The sequence below is a fragment of the Tachypleus tridentatus genome, chromosome 13 (genome assembly GCF_004210375.1).
Source record: "Tachypleus tridentatus isolate NWPU-2018 chromosome 13, ASM421037v1, whole genome shotgun sequence".
NCBI lineage: Eukaryota > Metazoa > Arthropoda > Merostomata > Xiphosura > Limulidae > Tachypleus > Tachypleus tridentatus.
In genome coordinates this window covers 205,204,958-205,222,253 of record NC_134837.1, presented here as the reverse complement: position 1 = coordinate 205,222,253, position 17,296 = coordinate 205,204,958, and the positions used below count along the sequence as shown (strand labels likewise).

At 32.9% G+C, this 17,296-nt stretch overlaps 3 protein-coding genes across 20 annotated transcripts in view; 2 read left to right on the top strand and 1 right to left on the bottom strand.

The window, feature by feature from the left end:
• The window catches only part of mRpS33 (mitochondrial ribosomal protein S33), a 321,652-nt gene that overhangs the window by 261,959 nt on the left and 42,397 nt on the right, over positions 1 to 17,296 (top strand). The gene's annotated exons all lie outside the window — the stretch shown is intronic.
• Positions 747 to 6,676, bottom strand: LOC143241114 (cytoplasmic aconitate hydratase-like). The gene is given in 2 exon segments (XM_076484694.1): positions 747 to 4,361; positions 4,363 to 6,676. Coding segments are annotated over 2 exon segments (2,703 nt in total). The 5' UTR covers positions 6,601 to 6,676; the 3' UTR covers positions 747 to 3,896.
• LOC143240403 (3'-5' RNA nuclease TATDN2-like) overlaps positions 8,537 to 17,296 on the top strand; it is a 20,271-nt gene continuing 11,511 nt past the window's right edge. For 2 of the 18 annotated variants that reach the window (XR_013021750.1, XM_076482769.1), the window contains exons 1-6: positions 8,767 to 9,248; positions 9,379 to 9,461; positions 10,324 to 10,421; positions 12,796 to 12,842; positions 15,260 to 15,463; positions 16,225 to 16,385. Coding sequence is in view for 17 of the 18 variants with exons in the window: in XM_076482769.1 (XP_076338884.1) it covers positions 10,355 to 10,421; positions 12,796 to 12,842; positions 15,260 to 15,463; positions 16,225 to 16,374 (468 nt within the window). In the remaining variant the exon portion in view is untranslated. The other 16 variants (XM_076482754.1, XM_076482770.1, XM_076482767.1 and 13 more) reach the window with 15 other exon arrangements.

Sequence of the window (17,296 nt, the reverse complement as noted above, 5' to 3'; positions counted from 1 at the left end):
ATTTTGGGCTCCTGTACAGTCATACTCTCAAAAATCAAAAATTTGAGGTCAATTACTTCGTTATATTTTGACCAGTTTACAAAGTATTTGGTAGATTTCTCTACAGCTCTCACTCACTGAGAAACAAAAATGGCAGATTTACCCATTTTTAGTAATTAGAGGTGCCAAGATGCCAGAAAAAGCATAATTTTGGTGTTTTTTTTGACAATTTGCGATATTTGTACAACTAACATGGGATTTGGTACAAAAATACTTTTTACAGGCCCCCTACATTTACATACAAAAATTTGAGATATGGTAATTTGGAGGAAGGGGGGGTCAAACCTGTATAGTTTTTGTTAATACTTGGTATTGTTTGGACTAACTTGCATATAATTTGGTACAAAGATAATATTTACAGGTCCAAAATATAGGCAAGAGACAACTTATGAATTTTCGTCTTTTACCTAAGTTTTCAGTAAAGTAAATACAACTTGGGGTTTTCAAAAACTATTCTTGTGTAAGGTAACTAACTTTAAATTTAATAGATACCTTTAGCAAATTCCAAGTAATGACATACAGTTTTTGATATTTCTGTGTTTCATATGGTTTTTTGGTATCATATCTGGACATGGTGGAGACGTTTTGCAATGTTGGCTTTTTTTATTTTTGTCTACTTACCCATCAAGAAACATCTAGTAAAATATCTTTAATGTGTAAGAAAATACTAAAAGATGTTAACATTTTTCCAGATAAACACTTGTACAATAACTATAAAAAGTGTTTATTTTCTATATGAACTTCCAATAATATATACCAAAACACAACATCATAATATTGTGATATATGCTTCACAAACATATCTCTTTGCTTATATTTCTGCAGCCCCAAAACAAGTTATTGCAGTAAAACAAATCTGTTTTAGTCATTTATTTCCAACTGCTAGCTTGCAAAAAAAAAAAGTTACCTAACCAATATGTACTTCATATATGCTGTATGTAATATTTTGACACTGTTTATAGCTGTATAATTGTATATTTATACAATTAAGGTGTCTTAAACATCTCTAAAACTCACACAAGGAAAGTCACAAGTTTATTTTTAAAAGCTTCAAGACAAAACACCAAGGTTATTCCATTACCACACAAGGAAATTATTCCAGAAACACTGCATTGTATGCTGAGAAGTTTCTACATTTGAACCATTTATTAAAGGATAAATTATATGCATGAGTATACAGGTGTGCATGCATCTATAACCAACACTTTTCAGATGCATTTTTAACCAAAAATAATCAGTGATAAAATCTTAAATTCTCATTACATTCACTAGTAAGATACATCTTCTTCCTACCCCCCAATAGTTAAAGTCATGCAAAAATAATTAGGGCAATTACATTGTATATAAGAAAATTTTATTAATTACATTAAGAAATTTCCCCCTCATAATAATACCATCCTTCTGTTTAATTTAGTAAATCCACAATCATACATTACATTTAAACATTTAGTTTGTGGCAAATTCTATACTACTAACAGACTGGAATGTGTGAGTAATCATTAAAGAAAGGGCCTAATTTTAAGTTTATTTTTTAAATAATTCTCCATATTTCAACATTTTCAAGTTTTAGTTGCTGGCTTCACTGTACATGCAAGTACAATAAACAGGTTTCTAAAGAATGTTTGGAACATCTTTAGTAGAATATTATTTTACAAAATTATTTAATCAAACAGTCAATATGAAACATGAAGAATTACCTTAAAGCAGTTCAGGTTCATTACAAACATTTTAAAGAAGTGAGTAGCCATGTGCTATTGAAGTCATGAAAATCTGGCTACATTTCACAAACACCCTACTACAAAATAACGGAGTAGTGGAGGATAATAAAGGGATGATAACTAACTACTTTAAAGGGTTGATGTGAGGTAACTTGACACAAACCAAATGTCTGAGAACTGGCTGTCCAACTGTTGAGATAATGAAGTTAAACATATATTAAAAATTTTAACATTATTAATACTAAAGTTTCCTTGAAAGAAAAACCAACAACATGTAAGTAGAATTAGTTAAAATAAAAAACCTTTTGTGATTTAAATCTTAAAGTTATATTAATTTTATTATGTCCACAGTAAAGTAATATTTTGCAGTACAAACAGCAAGTACAGATAATACCTAATGGGAAAACATTACTGTCTTTATGGTGGACATTTATAACTTTGTGAAAAAACATTTACCTGTGTAAATGTTATATTTTAATAAGTTTAATAGTTTTTTTACTACACTTATTCAACATAGTTCTGAAAATCAGTTTACAAGCAAACTCTTAAGATTTCATATTTTTCCTTTTTTTAACCCTGAAATTCAAACTTAAAATACTAACCCTAAAACTAATAAAATCTAAGTAGCCCTGACATATTTATATTAATATAATAACAGTTGTCTTAGTGTGAACACCTTTGCTAATTTTTTTTTTAACCAAATGTGTCATAAGACTAAAGTATTAGACTTGTATTTTAAACACAATGGTGGTTCAAATGCCACAACTACACCAAGTGCAGTTTACTCATTTATCCTTTGTAAACACACAATCCACTGTAGTGTCAAAAGACACAATAAGCTTAATGTTAATATCTTATGCCAAACATAACCAATTACTTTTACAGTTTGCTTCTAAAAGTTCTATTATGTTTTTCAAACAAACATGTTTGCCAAATCTTTAAATAATATTGATTTAAAACTACAGCTATAAAAAATATCTCATCAGTATCTGAAAACAAAAATAACATAAGAAATTCATGTACATAACCAATTTACACATTTATATCTGAAAATATATAGTTAAACTACAACCATACATGATGGAAACATATCACTGAAGTATAGAATACTATTCATTTTCTGTGATACTTTGTACTCTCCAGTACACAGTAAATACAAAATCTGTTTTTAATGAATGTGGTTCAGATGTCATTTAACATGACAGAACTTTTAAAACTGCACATTTCCATTATTACTACTAAAATGTGACAGTAATAAACACATGAATATTTTACTCATAAAAATGTTGGTATTAATAAATTGGTCAGTTTCATCAATAACTTGGTGTTTACCACACAAAATCTAATTTTCATACTAACATTAAAAATATTTTTCACAACTCATACATTTGGACACTCTTAACCATTTATAAGAGATTATAATGAGCAAATTTTTCAATTGGGCAAGAAGGACCTGAGATAAAAACCCATCACAAATGTGCATCATATACATGGTAGTTTTGTTAAATGTACTGTGCTCTCAATACCTTCTTGATGGAATAGCAGATTTGTATTTATTGATAAATGACTATGTGAAGAGAGACTATATACAAAATTATAAGTGTAGAAGCATATTTTCCTAAAAATCTTTTTCATTTTACCTTAATTATAAAAAACACTGGCCCAGACATTAACATTTCATGGAGGATAGTTTTATATAAAACACAGAATTTTATGATCAGAGAAAAATATAACTATTAAGTTCTGACCAAACCAAGCTACCTAGATGCATTAATATATACCTAGTAACAAAAAACTAATAGCATTCCAACTATATTAGTTATAAAGATTATAATGTCTTATTTTGTTAGTGTAACGTTTCTCTTGACAAATTTTTCTATCTCTAAGCTAAATTCAGGTTGCTCAGGTTCCGTCTTATTCATTGACAGTTCTATTTAAGTTTTGAGAACCTAAAGTGAGTACGGTGATTCAGAACCACAGCATCCTTTATTGGGATATTTAATTACCTTAATAAAAATAATCAGATACAGGTACTGAAATGGAAGATTTGTGTTTTTTTAAGGTGTAACATTAAGCCAGTTGATGTGTAGACTGAAACTAGTGGTTTCAGTTACATACCAAGTGAAGAAAAACAGTCGCTCATCGTTCATTGCTTTCCAACATCTTACGCACCATGTAATGAAGAATTCCACCGTGGTGAAAATATGTCAACTCCACCTCTGTATCAAAACGCACAATGACGTTGAAGCTGCGACCATCCTTTAGATTCACTGGAATTGTTTGCCCAGCACGTACATTATCAGGAAGAGAAATGGAATAGATTTCCTTCCCGGTTAGACCCAAGGTTTCTGCATTCTCTCCCGGCAAAAACTGTAATGGAATGATCCCCATGCCCACGAGGTTGCTGCGATGAATTCGTTCAAAGCTTTCTGCTATGACAGCACGGACCCCTAGCAGATACGGACCTTTTGCAGCCCAATCCCGAGATGACCCCGAACCATAATCTCTTCCTGCAATAATAATAAGAGGAATGTTTTCTGAGAGATATTTCTCAGCAGCATCAAATACGTCCATTTCTAGTTGGGAAGGATGATGAATAGTTTTTTGGACCAGCTTTTCCAATTAACTTATTAACAAGACGAATATTGGCAAATGTACCACGAGCCATTACAGCATCGTTGCCTCGACGAGCACCATAAGAATTAAACTCTCGAGGGGTTATTACTCTTTCTGCCAAGTAACGTGCAGCTGGACTACTTCGAGAAATACTTCCAGCTGGAGAGATATGATCGGTTGTAACAGAATCACCAAGAAGCAAGAGAACGTGAGCATGTTCTATACCACGTACAGAAGGAAGATCCTTCGTCATGTCATTAAAAAAGGGCGGAGACTTTATGTAAGTCGACTTTTCATCCCACGGATATAACAATCCATCAGGAGCTTTGAGAGCATTCCATCTGGCATTACCGTTTTGAATCTTAGCATACACTTCATTGAACATAGCAGGAATAACATACTTTCGTTCTACTTCTTGAATCTCTTGATGTGAAGGCCAAATATCCTTCAAATATACATCTTCTCCAGCTGGACCTTTACCTATTGGCTCAGTTTCAAAATCTATAACAACTGTACCAGCAATTGCATATGCAACAACAAGAAGTGGAGAAGCAAGGTAATTTGCCCTTGTGTTAGGATGGATTCTTCCTTCAAAGTTCCTGTTACCTGAAAGGATTCCACATGCAACAATATCTCCAGTTTCAATGGCTTCTACAACTGGCCCAGGAAGGGGGCCACTATTACCAATACAAGTCATACAACCATACCCAACTGTATCAAATCCCAACTTTTCTAAATACTCAGTTACTCCACTCTCCTTTAAATAGTATGTTACCACTCCACTCCCAGGAGACATACTAGTTTTTATGTATGGTAACACTGACAAACCTCTTTCAACAGCTTTTTTTGCTAACAACCCAGCACCTAACATAACTGAAGGGTTACTAGTATTTGTACAACTGGTGATTGCTGCAATAACAACAGAACCATGTTTTAAAATAAACTTTTTATCATTGTACTCAAATGGTACTTCAATATCTAGCTTGCTGTGGGGAATTCCATAACCTTTGAATCCAATTTTATTGGACAAACACTGAAGGAAATCCTTCCTCATCTCAGAAATGGGCACCTTATCATGTGGCCGTTTGGGACCACTCACACATGGAACCACATTACCCAGATCCAATTCTACAACTTCAGAAAACACAGGGTCTTCGTCAGTATTTCTGTAGTTGCGGAACATTTTCACGGCTTTCAAATAATCCTCAATATACTTTAGCATTCCTTCATTTCTTCCAGTTTGTTTTAAGTACAAGAGACTCTTTTCATCTACTGGAAAATAACCTATAGTTGCACCATATTCAGGGCACATGTTTGCTATTGTAGCACGGTCAGCAATGGACAGTTCTTCAACTCCTGGTCCAAAGAACTCGACAAATTTACCCACAACTCCTACCTGTCGCAAATGCTTTGTTACTGTCAAAACAACATCTGTTGATGTCACATAGGAGTTTACTTTTCCAACTAAACGATAACCAACAACTTTTGGAAGAACCATGGAAATTGCCTGTCCAAGCATAACAGCCTCTGCTTCAATTCCTCCAACTCCCCAACCCACAATTCCCAAACCATTTATCATTGTTGTATGAGAGTCTGCTCCAACAAGACTGTCTGGATATAACAAGCCCTCATTATTAAATACAACACGACCAAGATATTCCAAGTTAATCTGATGTACTATACCTAAACCTGGTGGTACAATCATGGTGTTTTTAAAAGCTTTCGCTCCCCATTTCAGGAAAACAAATCTTTCTTTATTACGTTCAAATTCAAGTGTCTGATTTTTCTGGAGTGCATCTCCCGACTTTGTAAAGTCTACTTGAACGGAATGATCAATAACTAGATCAGCTGGACAAAGTGGGTTTATTTTTTCTGGATTTCCTCCAAGTTTCTTTACAGCATCGCGCATTGCTGCAAAATCTACTACAGCAGGAACACCAGTGAAATCTTGCAAAATAACACGAGCTGGTTTGAAGGGGACTTCAACACCTGATTCATTCTGCTGACTGATTTCCCATGCAAGTATGTTCTGCACATCTTCCTGTTTTATGTGGAAGTTATCACAGCATCGAATTGCAGCTTCTAATAACACACGGATACTGTATGGAAGTCGATTGTAGCGTTCATCTTGCAAGCCTAATAAATCATAATACTTATATTTCTGCCCGTCAATATTCAGTGTTTTCAAGAGATGGTTAAATGGATTTAACGAGACATAGACCGCCATTGCTACCTAAGCTTTCCAACGTAACCGAGGTACACTCTGCACATTCCGTGACTCAACCTCTCCACATGCCACGTGAGCCGCAAAATCCTAGGCGTAGATGTCGCTAAATAAAAGTATTTGAAATAAAGTAAATAATAACAGTGATTAAATAAGAGGAAAAACTTGGATATAATATAAAAAGGTAAGTTTAAAACTACGAAAAATATACACATCCAATCAGGATGGGAATTACTAAAAGACGTAAAATAATTTATAATTTGTATAAATAAAAATATTAAACATGTATAACCTTAACAAGTGAATATCTATACGAGGGCTGTTCAAAAAATACGCGGACTGACGTCATAAAACAAAATGTACCTTATTCAGAAGTTACAGGTCTGGGACCCCTTCAAAGTACTCTCCTCCCCAACGCACACACTTATCCCAACGGTGTTTCCACTTGTTGAAACAGTCCTGGTACGCTTCTTTTGTAATGTCCTCCAGCTCCTTCGTCGCATTTGCCTTAATCTCGGGAATCGTCTCAAATCTTCTTCCTTTCAAGGGTCTTTTGAGTTTGGGGAACAAAACAAATCGCAAGGAGCAAGGTCAGGTGAGTAGGGGGGTGGGGAAGAACAGTGATCGAGTGTTTGGCCAAAAACTCACGAGTTCTGAGGGCTGAATTTCGCAGCAATGCAGTGCATCTTCAATTTTTCGGTCAAAATCTCGTAACAAGATCCAACTGATATCCCACAGTCTTCAGCAAGCTCCCTGACAGTCAGACGTCGATTTGCCCGCACCAGGGTGTTGATTTTGTCGACGTGTGGGTCGTCAGTTGACGTGGAAGGACGTCCAGGACGCTCATCATCTTCAATGGACTGTCGACCATCCTTAAAACGTTCATGTTACTTGAAACATGCCGTACGCTTCATAGCAACATCACCGTAAGCCGTGTTAAGCATAGCAAAAGTTTCACTCGCAGATTTTCCAAGTTTAACACAAAATTTCACAGCAAGTCGTTGCTCCTTCAGGTCATTCATTCTGAAATCCGCCAAACGAAAAAAATCGCACTTCACTTAAAACCGCGTAGCTAATACACAAATGAAGATATCTGCAATCGGGAAATGGCGTTGTAATCAGCTGATCTGTGCGAACCTAGCGACACCAAGCGGATTCCCCTGGAACTAACTGGAGCCGCGCAATTCAAACAGTCCGCGTATTTTTTGAACAGCCCTCGAGGAAGAGGTCAAATGTACCTGACCCTCCTGGGTATTTAACAACATCAATACCCAAATACCCACACAGTCAAACAGCCCTCGTATATGTGTGTGTGAGTGTTTTAAACCCTTCTTTAGTTTTCTTTATATTTGTTCCACATCATTTCTCTGTGTGTGTGTATATATATATATATATATATTATAAATATTAAAAAAAAATAATGTAGAACTTCTATTATACAGATATAACAAATGTTAAACCTTACTGATACAAGTAATACGTGTAATAAACACCATTAAGTGTATCGAAACTAATTTTCTTAAATTATGTTTTCTTCATAATGATTACGAAGTCGCCCCTCGCTAGTACAGCGGTAAGTCAACGGATTTACAACGCTAAGATCAGGGGGTTGGATTCCCCTCGGTGGGCTCAGTAAATAGTTCGATGTGGCTTTGCTATAAGAAAACACACACATTATCACGTCTCTGCCATTTATATACGTCTTTTAATCCGTATAAACAAAAACACTTTAAATCAAATTGTTGTTTAAAGTGTCAAAAGTCTTTGAGTAATACTCTACTGTGGGCATAAATAATATTAATTTAAGATTAACGAACGCAGATTAAATTATTTAAGTTTGTTAATATTATTTTATCGGAAAAAGTAACTTAAAGATAGTCTCCACTTTGTATTATTTTTACTTTAAGTTCTTTTTGATCAGTGTTGCTGAGATGTTTATCGATGCTGGAAGGACGTATTCTATTACTTATTGTATGTTTTGTTTCCGTATTTTAATCGTGTTCAGTGGTGTTCCAGAGTACTTTCTTGGCAGTATCCTGATATAGTTCAGTTCAATCATGGCCAAATTCGGGTTTCGGTTTAATTAATATTAGTTTCCCAGGGAATTTTTAATCATATGGGATGTAAATTTTTTGCTGACGTGATAGTCTAAAGAAGGGAGGTACTAAACATGTATTTTGGATGAATTTCTTTGCACTTTTGTTGATAGAGAATAGAGCAATTTATATTTTAAAAACGTTATTTCTACTTCTGTGTTTTTGGTAATATTCCAATATTATCGGTTTGTTAAATTTCGTGCAAAGCTATTCGAAGCCTATTTGCGTTAGATGCCTAACTTAAAATTTAAATTACAAATAATAACCTAGCAAAAAAACCCAAACACCGAGAGAGAGAAGAGAGAGAGAATACTTTATTTAGTCAGTACCACTTAACCGCAATTTCGTTAGCAATTGTGAATCGAACAATGAAATGTGACCCTTATTTTAATAATTATGTGCTCGAGGCCACTAATTGAAAAACACGATTTTTCTTCTTTAATTCGTTGAAATCTCGATCGTCAAAAGTCAGGTACCTGAACTACTAAACAGTGTTTGCATTGCAACCTACAGGATCGGATTAGTCCGAATTGGACCAACGAGACCTGTGTTATGGTTGGTAATTTCAAATTATAGCTCTACGTCAGTAAATATGCCAGAGACGTTTGAAATTTAAACATGTTTAACTATAATGCTATTCAGTTTCTCCAATAACACAACTTTCTACATTTCTACCATCCATTAGGTGACAGTTTGAGATCGTAATATTAGGCGGTGATATTGAGGTATGCTTCATTTAGCCTCAACTCAGAAGTCAGTCGCAATCTGGTAATATTTGCTCGGATAATAAATTTTTAAGAGTTGAATTAAATTTAAATAATAGTATATGAAGTCTGAAAAATCTAATTTTTAGAGGTTAAATTTTGATGTGTATGGAAGGGAATGAAAAACTAAAAACTATTTATAATTTACGGTTCTTTATAACCAAAAAAATAAAAAGTAAAAGGTGCTGCTTTGACATTTCGCTTAAACATTTTTTTAATGAATGTTTTGTTTATATAAACATATAAGTTGTGAGTGGGAACAATTTATCATCTCAGTATATTTAATATCGTATTCATAATATTCTAATATAAGTGCTTAAAAATGAGAAAAACTTCACATTACAGGGTTTTAAATAACACCTAGCTTATTTGTATTTTCATTTACAAGTCATTCTTGTAGTAACAGCGTTCAGCAATAAACAAATTGTACAGATCAGAATTGTTCAATGTTTGTTTTTTTCCAACTAATCATTGTTTCCAGTTATTACTATTTTTAATTATCACAACTGTTCAAGTAATATTGTAATTATAATTTCTCACTATTTCATTTGATTAACTCAAGGTTTTTGTCTGTAATGATTAGTTTCACAGCTCATAAAATAATTAAATCTAAATTATTGTTTCCATTTTATTACACCTTCCAATTATCCCTACCATTCGAGTATGTTGAGTGTATTAGATTATTTAGATGTGACTGGTTGATGAATCTAGTAGTTAATTATCATATTTTATTAATTGCACATTTGTAGTATTAGTTTTAATAAATCAGTTTTGTTGCTTGAAAAATATGAATGATTTCATATAAACATATACTGTTACTTGGGTTATGTTTATTAAATTCCCATTCAACATCTTATATTTTATAGACGTTTCAAGCATCTGGTCATCATTTTGAAAATGAGTTTTCAGAAACTGTTCCATAAACTTCCAAAATTGAAAACTGACCATGAACAAAAAATACCAGGTAAGTCAGAAGTGCTGGGAATATTTGCATGTTCTGGAGCAGACAGTTAAAGATGGCACACAGAACCTTCTAATCTTAAGTGTGCATATAGTTTTAACTTGACTGAATTTAGTAACAAACAAGACATGGAAAGTGAAAGAAAAACTCAAACTACTTATAAAGATCTTGAACTGTATTATAAGTTGTTGTTTTTAAGCTAGTAAAAAAATGCCAAACTTTAAATCAAATTACCCTGGTTTATCAAGTTCCAAAAAATGTTTTTTTTAGGTATTATTGAAATTAATTTATATAACTGACAGTAACAAAATACATTGTTTATCATTATTGTAAGCCTGAAAATCTACTAGATATGCTGCTATATTCTATAAATCAACTAAAGATACACTTTGCACATGCCATTCTTCAGGATATAGACACAAGCAAGACGATTCATACGATACTGATGTGGGAAAGTGTAACTTTTCAGCTTCCTTAGGGTAGTAAACGATGTACATGTTGTCATTGGAACCATCGCATGGATTTGAGCAAGGTGAAAAACTGAGCAACAAATGCCCTTCAAGACAGGAGTTTTGTGTATTGCATCACATGTATGGAAACATATGAATCTGGAAAGTTTTTAACGATGACAGTTTGCACTTATTCAGTTTCATATTTCGTGGTCGTCTGATTTTTAACGGCTGCAGGTCATCTTTATAAATATACATTTTGTCAATATCATTTTCAGATTGTTTGCATAGAGGTCTCTTGATCACTGCTAGTTTATGTAAATCATCTGTAGGATGTCTTGCAGAAAGTGATTGGTATATACTTTCAAAATTCTGCAGTTTGTGCAATGGTTTGCACCTCTGTGCAATACAGACTCTTCTGTGCCTATAGAATTAGGAAATGAAAAAAAAACAGGTTTGTAAAACAGTTGTACAATAACAACATTGTTAACATCTTGATGAAAAGAAGCTATACCTTCAATGCTTGAGTGGTCAAACTACACTCAGACTTTAGGTGGAGATATTATAACATGCACTAGCTGAGTTATTATACACAACTTATCCAACAGCTTCAGACCAAACAACACTGAATTTTTACATGCAGCATTGTTACAAACTTCCTCTAGCCAATTCACCAAATTGCCACATTAGCATAAAATCCAGTATGTTGGATACAAAGGATGTAAAGTGGAAGGAGGAGCATCATCCGTTGTAATGGCTTAATAGGATGCCTTTTCATGATGGGAGTAAGTGAGGCCTCCTGGTGTAAAACTTCCTGTAGTTCCACAAAGTACAAATCAGAATTTACAATATTAACAGAAATTTTGGGGTCAAACCCTCTTTGTATCCCCAGGTTATGAAACATTTTGGTGGCTATGACTCAGATTTGGTATTGTACAGTCTGCCACTACAATTCCACTAATCACAATTTCATTTATGTCAGAGCTGGGTTGTACTTCTATTTAAGTAAGGAAGAAAATCTTGTAATTGAATTATTGCACTAATAATTTTTATGTGTGATTAAATTAATAAAAGCTTTGTTTTTTGTAAATGTATTATTTCTAAAGTGTGATGTGTGTAATTAATATTATATAATTCAATGTTTTTACTTTCTAATTCTGCCCATGGTTTGTGATGTTAATACCTTTTGGTTGCTGAATGAAATGAGTTGGCTGTGAGTAGCTAACCTGGGAATGGCTTTCAGTAACCAAATCTAAATCCTGGATTATGAGATTTAATTATGTCAAATTTTATTATATTAACTAATTTTTCATTGTTTTATAAAGTAAAACTAGAAATTGTGAACTGATTTTTTTTTTTTTTTAGTATACATAGAAACATTTTAAGAAACTTCTTGGGACCATGATTTTTTTTGTCAAACATTAATTAATTATAGTCTCATGTTGAAAGAGGAAAATGAAGTTTGTAGGTATCATTTTGCTTGGAAGTGTTTTTGATATTGTTAATTAAAATAAGTTCATTAAATGTACTTGTTTAAATTTCCTAGTAATATCATATCCCAATCTACAGCATCCATGATATATCATATGGCTTTAAACCCACACTTGTAAGTATTGTAAAACTTTCCTTTATTTTTTTAAAATACTGAATAACAATTTTGTTTTGAGTAATTTGATTTTACTGTGAAACTGTATAATATTTTTATCACATTTAAAATAGTATTTATAGTTATGCAAATTTTTGATGCATTATCTGTGATTAATTTCTGGTTTATTACTTGAAAAAAATCTCCACAGTGGCCTAGCAGTAAGTGTTTAAAGACAATGTTTGTTTCAGTGTATATTCTATGGCTGTTACTGCCAGTATTTTACATACATGTGTATAGTATGGTATAAAATATATGCACTTATTTCTCCATGCATTTTTAGGGGAGTATGACAATAAGAAGAGAGAGGAGAAAAATCTATTTGTTGTTGTTAGTATGTTTCATTTTTTTACTTTTATCTCTTGGAAAAAAATTGCATGTTACAGTTTTGCTTTTACAGCCATGGTTTAGTGGCTAGTGTACATCATTAACTCTGATAAAAACATTTACATCTGTAAAATGCAAGGGTTTTTCCAAATTTCTCTTATTGAGATTAAAATTTTTATTAAACTATTTTACTTCAGCAAATGTACAGTTTTTGTTTTGTTTTTTAAAGATATAGAACCTAGGTTTAGGTTTCAGTTTTATTTAATATATTATTATTTGGCACTAACGATGGAAAGATCGTTTCTTTACTAGGCGAATATTGAGTTTAATGTTGCAGAGGAAAATTCTTTCATTAAGCTAAACTCTTAGAAAATTGTAAAAATTGATATGGGTAATTAGTTAAACCCCTTGCTACTGAGCACATATCAAGCTTTCCAATTACAGAATTCAGAGCATGAATATGAAACTACACTAATTTACAAGTGTAGATGGTTCTACTGGTAATCAAATTATGAGCAAAACTGAAACCATGCAAGTTTGAGTTTATAGCTTTAGAACTGTGATATACATCCTTGTGTTAACAGAGAACGCGATCATTTAGTTCTAGTTAATATAGCTTTTACGTAATGAGACTTAGAAGAACACTAATTTAGTATAATTCCAGCTAACATTATTTCGTAGTGATAATACCTGTTTCGACGGAGTGGCTTTAAGGGAGCGTATGAGTTATTCAATAAAGACACATATTTCAGTTGTTATGGTGGCTGTTTTATGGATGTTTGTGATCCCATCACCTTTGGAATGGTAACTGTAAAAAAAAAAAAAAAAACATTATCTGTTGAATTCTATTTGGCAGTGTCCATTTCACTTTAATTGTATAAGTTGTTTCTAATATTGTAAAGTGTCATATATAAAAAGAATAAACAAATTGCATAACCATAAATTGAATGAAAATCTTGTACTTCAGAATGACTGTGCAGACCAAACATAACCACAAATATAAAGATTATAAAATGATCTAACATTCATACAAGTGTAGCTCATAAAGATACCAGGATCTTTGTTTTAACTGTGAAAGACAGTCTTTTGTTTTGGTATCCCATCATGTAAAAACAACCAAACTCATTCTCACCAAGGTAAGTAACTTGAGGCTAAATATAACAATTCACATGTTCAAATATACTAGTAAGAATATCCAGGAAATAAGTAGCTGTGAATTTCAGAAGGTATTTTTTGGGGTGTGAGAGAGAGAGTATATTTGTGTGTGCTCGTATACATAAGAATGAAATATTCTGTTAAAACCAGGGGCTATTACTTTTTAAGATTCTTGATTTTTACTATGAAGTAAATCTTGTTACAGTAAGGGTACTGATAGTTTTACATAATTATTGTTCATTTATGGGAACTCTTGTGTGAAAAAGATCCAACATAGCACATTTCGAAAGCAGTTGAAGATAGCTGTTGATCGTCATATCCCTGTTGTGATTCACTCCATAGATGCTGATATAGATTGTATCAAAATTCTGAAAGAGGTTACAAAATGAGTGAAAGTTTCTTTGTTATTCTAAGAAAGAGACTTGAATTTGCAATTAAGTTAAAACAAACAGGTTAATTTAATCAAATAGTTATTTACTTAATTCTAACTTAAGTAGATAGTGTTTAATTTTAGTTAAAAACATCAGCTAAGTTTATTCAGGCACAACTTTTCCATGTTTGATCTTGTATAAATCAGTGCATTTTAGAACAGTTTCAAGGAACATAAAATCCTGGATTATTTTCCATGGCCATAAAAAATCTCCTAAGAAATCCATATAGTTTTAAATTTAATAAGGAAATTTTTAAGGTAAAGTATTTTTAACTTAAAACATAAAAATTGTTTTATACTTGTATTACTTAGAAAGTCCCATTGGTACAGAGGTTCAGTTTGCTTTGGTAGACTCTGCAGATAGCCCAATGTGGCTTAGCTATAAGAAAACACAAAAGCACACAGTACTTAAAAAAACAAATAGTTTTATATATTTATGGACAGATCTTTAGAAAATAAATTATTTTATTTATTTATGGATGGATCTGTAGAAGAAAACTGATTTTTGATTTTTCTGTGTAGAGAAATGTTTACTAAAAGTCTTCCAAGTTTGTGTATATGCAAATAAGGTAGTAAAATTATTTTATAAAAACTACAAATAACACAAAATAGTTATGAGGTCAGTCTTTGAGGCTAAGCCTGTAGTGAGAGAGTTAATAATGTAGTGGAGAAGAATATTAAAATCCTTATAACTTTTATACATAACAGTTGGATCACAGGACAACAACAACTGTACCTTACACAGTCTTAACAGTTGGATCACAGAGCAAAGCAAGTGTGAAACACTTGTGAGTTGTGACAAGTCTGAGAATTGTTATATTTTACTTCTGTACAGGAAGTACCTTATGATCACTTCATCCATCGACACTGTTTCACTGGAAACTGGAACAAGGCTTGCATGTGGTTAAACACTTTTCCAAATCTCTACCTAGGCTTAACTCCTTTGGTCACTGACCCTTTGGCTGTAGATATCCATGAAGTTGCTCGTAAAACCCCTCTGGTTCTTGAAACCGATGCACCGTATTTTATACCCAGATTGGTAATGTTTATGTTTCAACATTCTTGAACTGTATGAAATAGTTGTTTCATGCTTAAAAGTCTGTAATTCTTTCAACTTTTTAAGTACTTAATGTTTGTAGTAATTTTAAAGACAGGTTTGTTACATTGGAGAATAACAGTTGTAAGTGTGGTGAACACCTGTGATATTGGGTTAAACACACTGCCATGTCTAGACTTTCCTGTAAATTCATTTTAAATATGAGTTGTTTTTAAAGTTGTGTAATACTAATTCACTTATTCAGTTTAATCAGTAGTTGAAACAGTTAAATGTATGTAAGTGTGGTGAACACCTGTGATAGTTAAATGTGTATTAGTTGATTCTTTGCTAGATTTAGTTTTTTTTTTAATTTGATTTAAAAGGGGAGATTGGATTGTTTTTGTTAAAGTACGTTTGTTTTCTGCAGACAGTTTGTAGATACGTAGGTTATACGAACAGATGCTAGCACGTATTTAATTAATAATTGCATTGCAATTTTAGAATCAATTATGTAGTCTATTATTATTTCTTTAACACATTTCTACTTCACTGTTAGTGAAGGTAATTTTTCTTTATACATTCTATACAAATGTGAGAATATTTTTGTAATCAGCTATGCAGTATTATCTGTCAGATCATCTGATATCTGGACAAGAATTGTTCTTTATGTCATTGATGTTATATATAAATTAAAGCCTTTGACAAAGATGAGAGAAATGTTGAAATGGTATCCCCATATTGAGTGTTGCTATTGTATGTGTAAGGCACCTACAGAGATGAAGTGGTGTCATCCAGGGTTGGTTATCCATGTTGCAGCTCAGATTGCTGAACTCAGATTGTTGACTTCTCTCAACAAGATTCTGAAAATTGTCCATAACAACACAGAGGATTTATGGAATATAATGTTCTTTTGAGCCATTCTCAGGTGAGCATGTTTATGTTGAAACAGTAATCATTAGCTCTTGAACTATAACATGATTTCATGTTCATTTACAACTGTGCAAATATTAGAATCACGTGGAAGAAATATAAATACAGAATTTAAGAACAACTATCCCATCCACTGAACTAAACCTTTTTTTGAAATATTTGTTAAGCCTCTACTAAGTTAAATGCATCTTGCAATACTGATTTTGGTAACAGTGCAATAGATTTCAAGGAAGTATCTTGTGTGTGTATATACACGCACCATAAGATAACCGAATACATTTAATGTAATCTCCTTTTTTCACCGAAGAGTTGCGTGTTGTCCCATTATAGACTGATTTTTTGCTGCTTTGTGGATTTCAGTACAATTATAATGTCAACATATATACTAATTAGAAGTGATATTTTCAGGTATGAAATCCTGTGTTACTGTTGTCAGTAGGGCTGCTAATCTGATCTCCTGTACTCCTCCTGTGTTATCTTGTGTGTTGCTGTGGTAATGAAGGGTCACTTTTGGTTGGGGATGTGCATGTTTTTATCCACTGAGACATGTAAATATTCATTTGGTCTGGGTGGTTTTCTCCTAGAGTTTCCAAAGTTGCCTATTTTGTGGATCCTGGGGAGAATTTGGATTAGTTTCCAACACTATTCTTTCATATGTCAGCTTCTCATGAGTCCAGTTTGATCATACTCCACTCCTTCTATTAATCATTTGGATTTATGAGGCTGTGGAGTTTTTTTCTTGTCCCCTTTCTGTGTCAGCAGTTGGGTCACTCGAATACGTCATGTTGTGGTTCCTTGATGTAGCAAGGATCACGATGCCTAGGAGTGTGAAACTGACCCTCATTGCATCAACTGCAATGACTCTTACCCATCCTACTTTTGTTCTTGCCCTAAATGTTTGGAAGA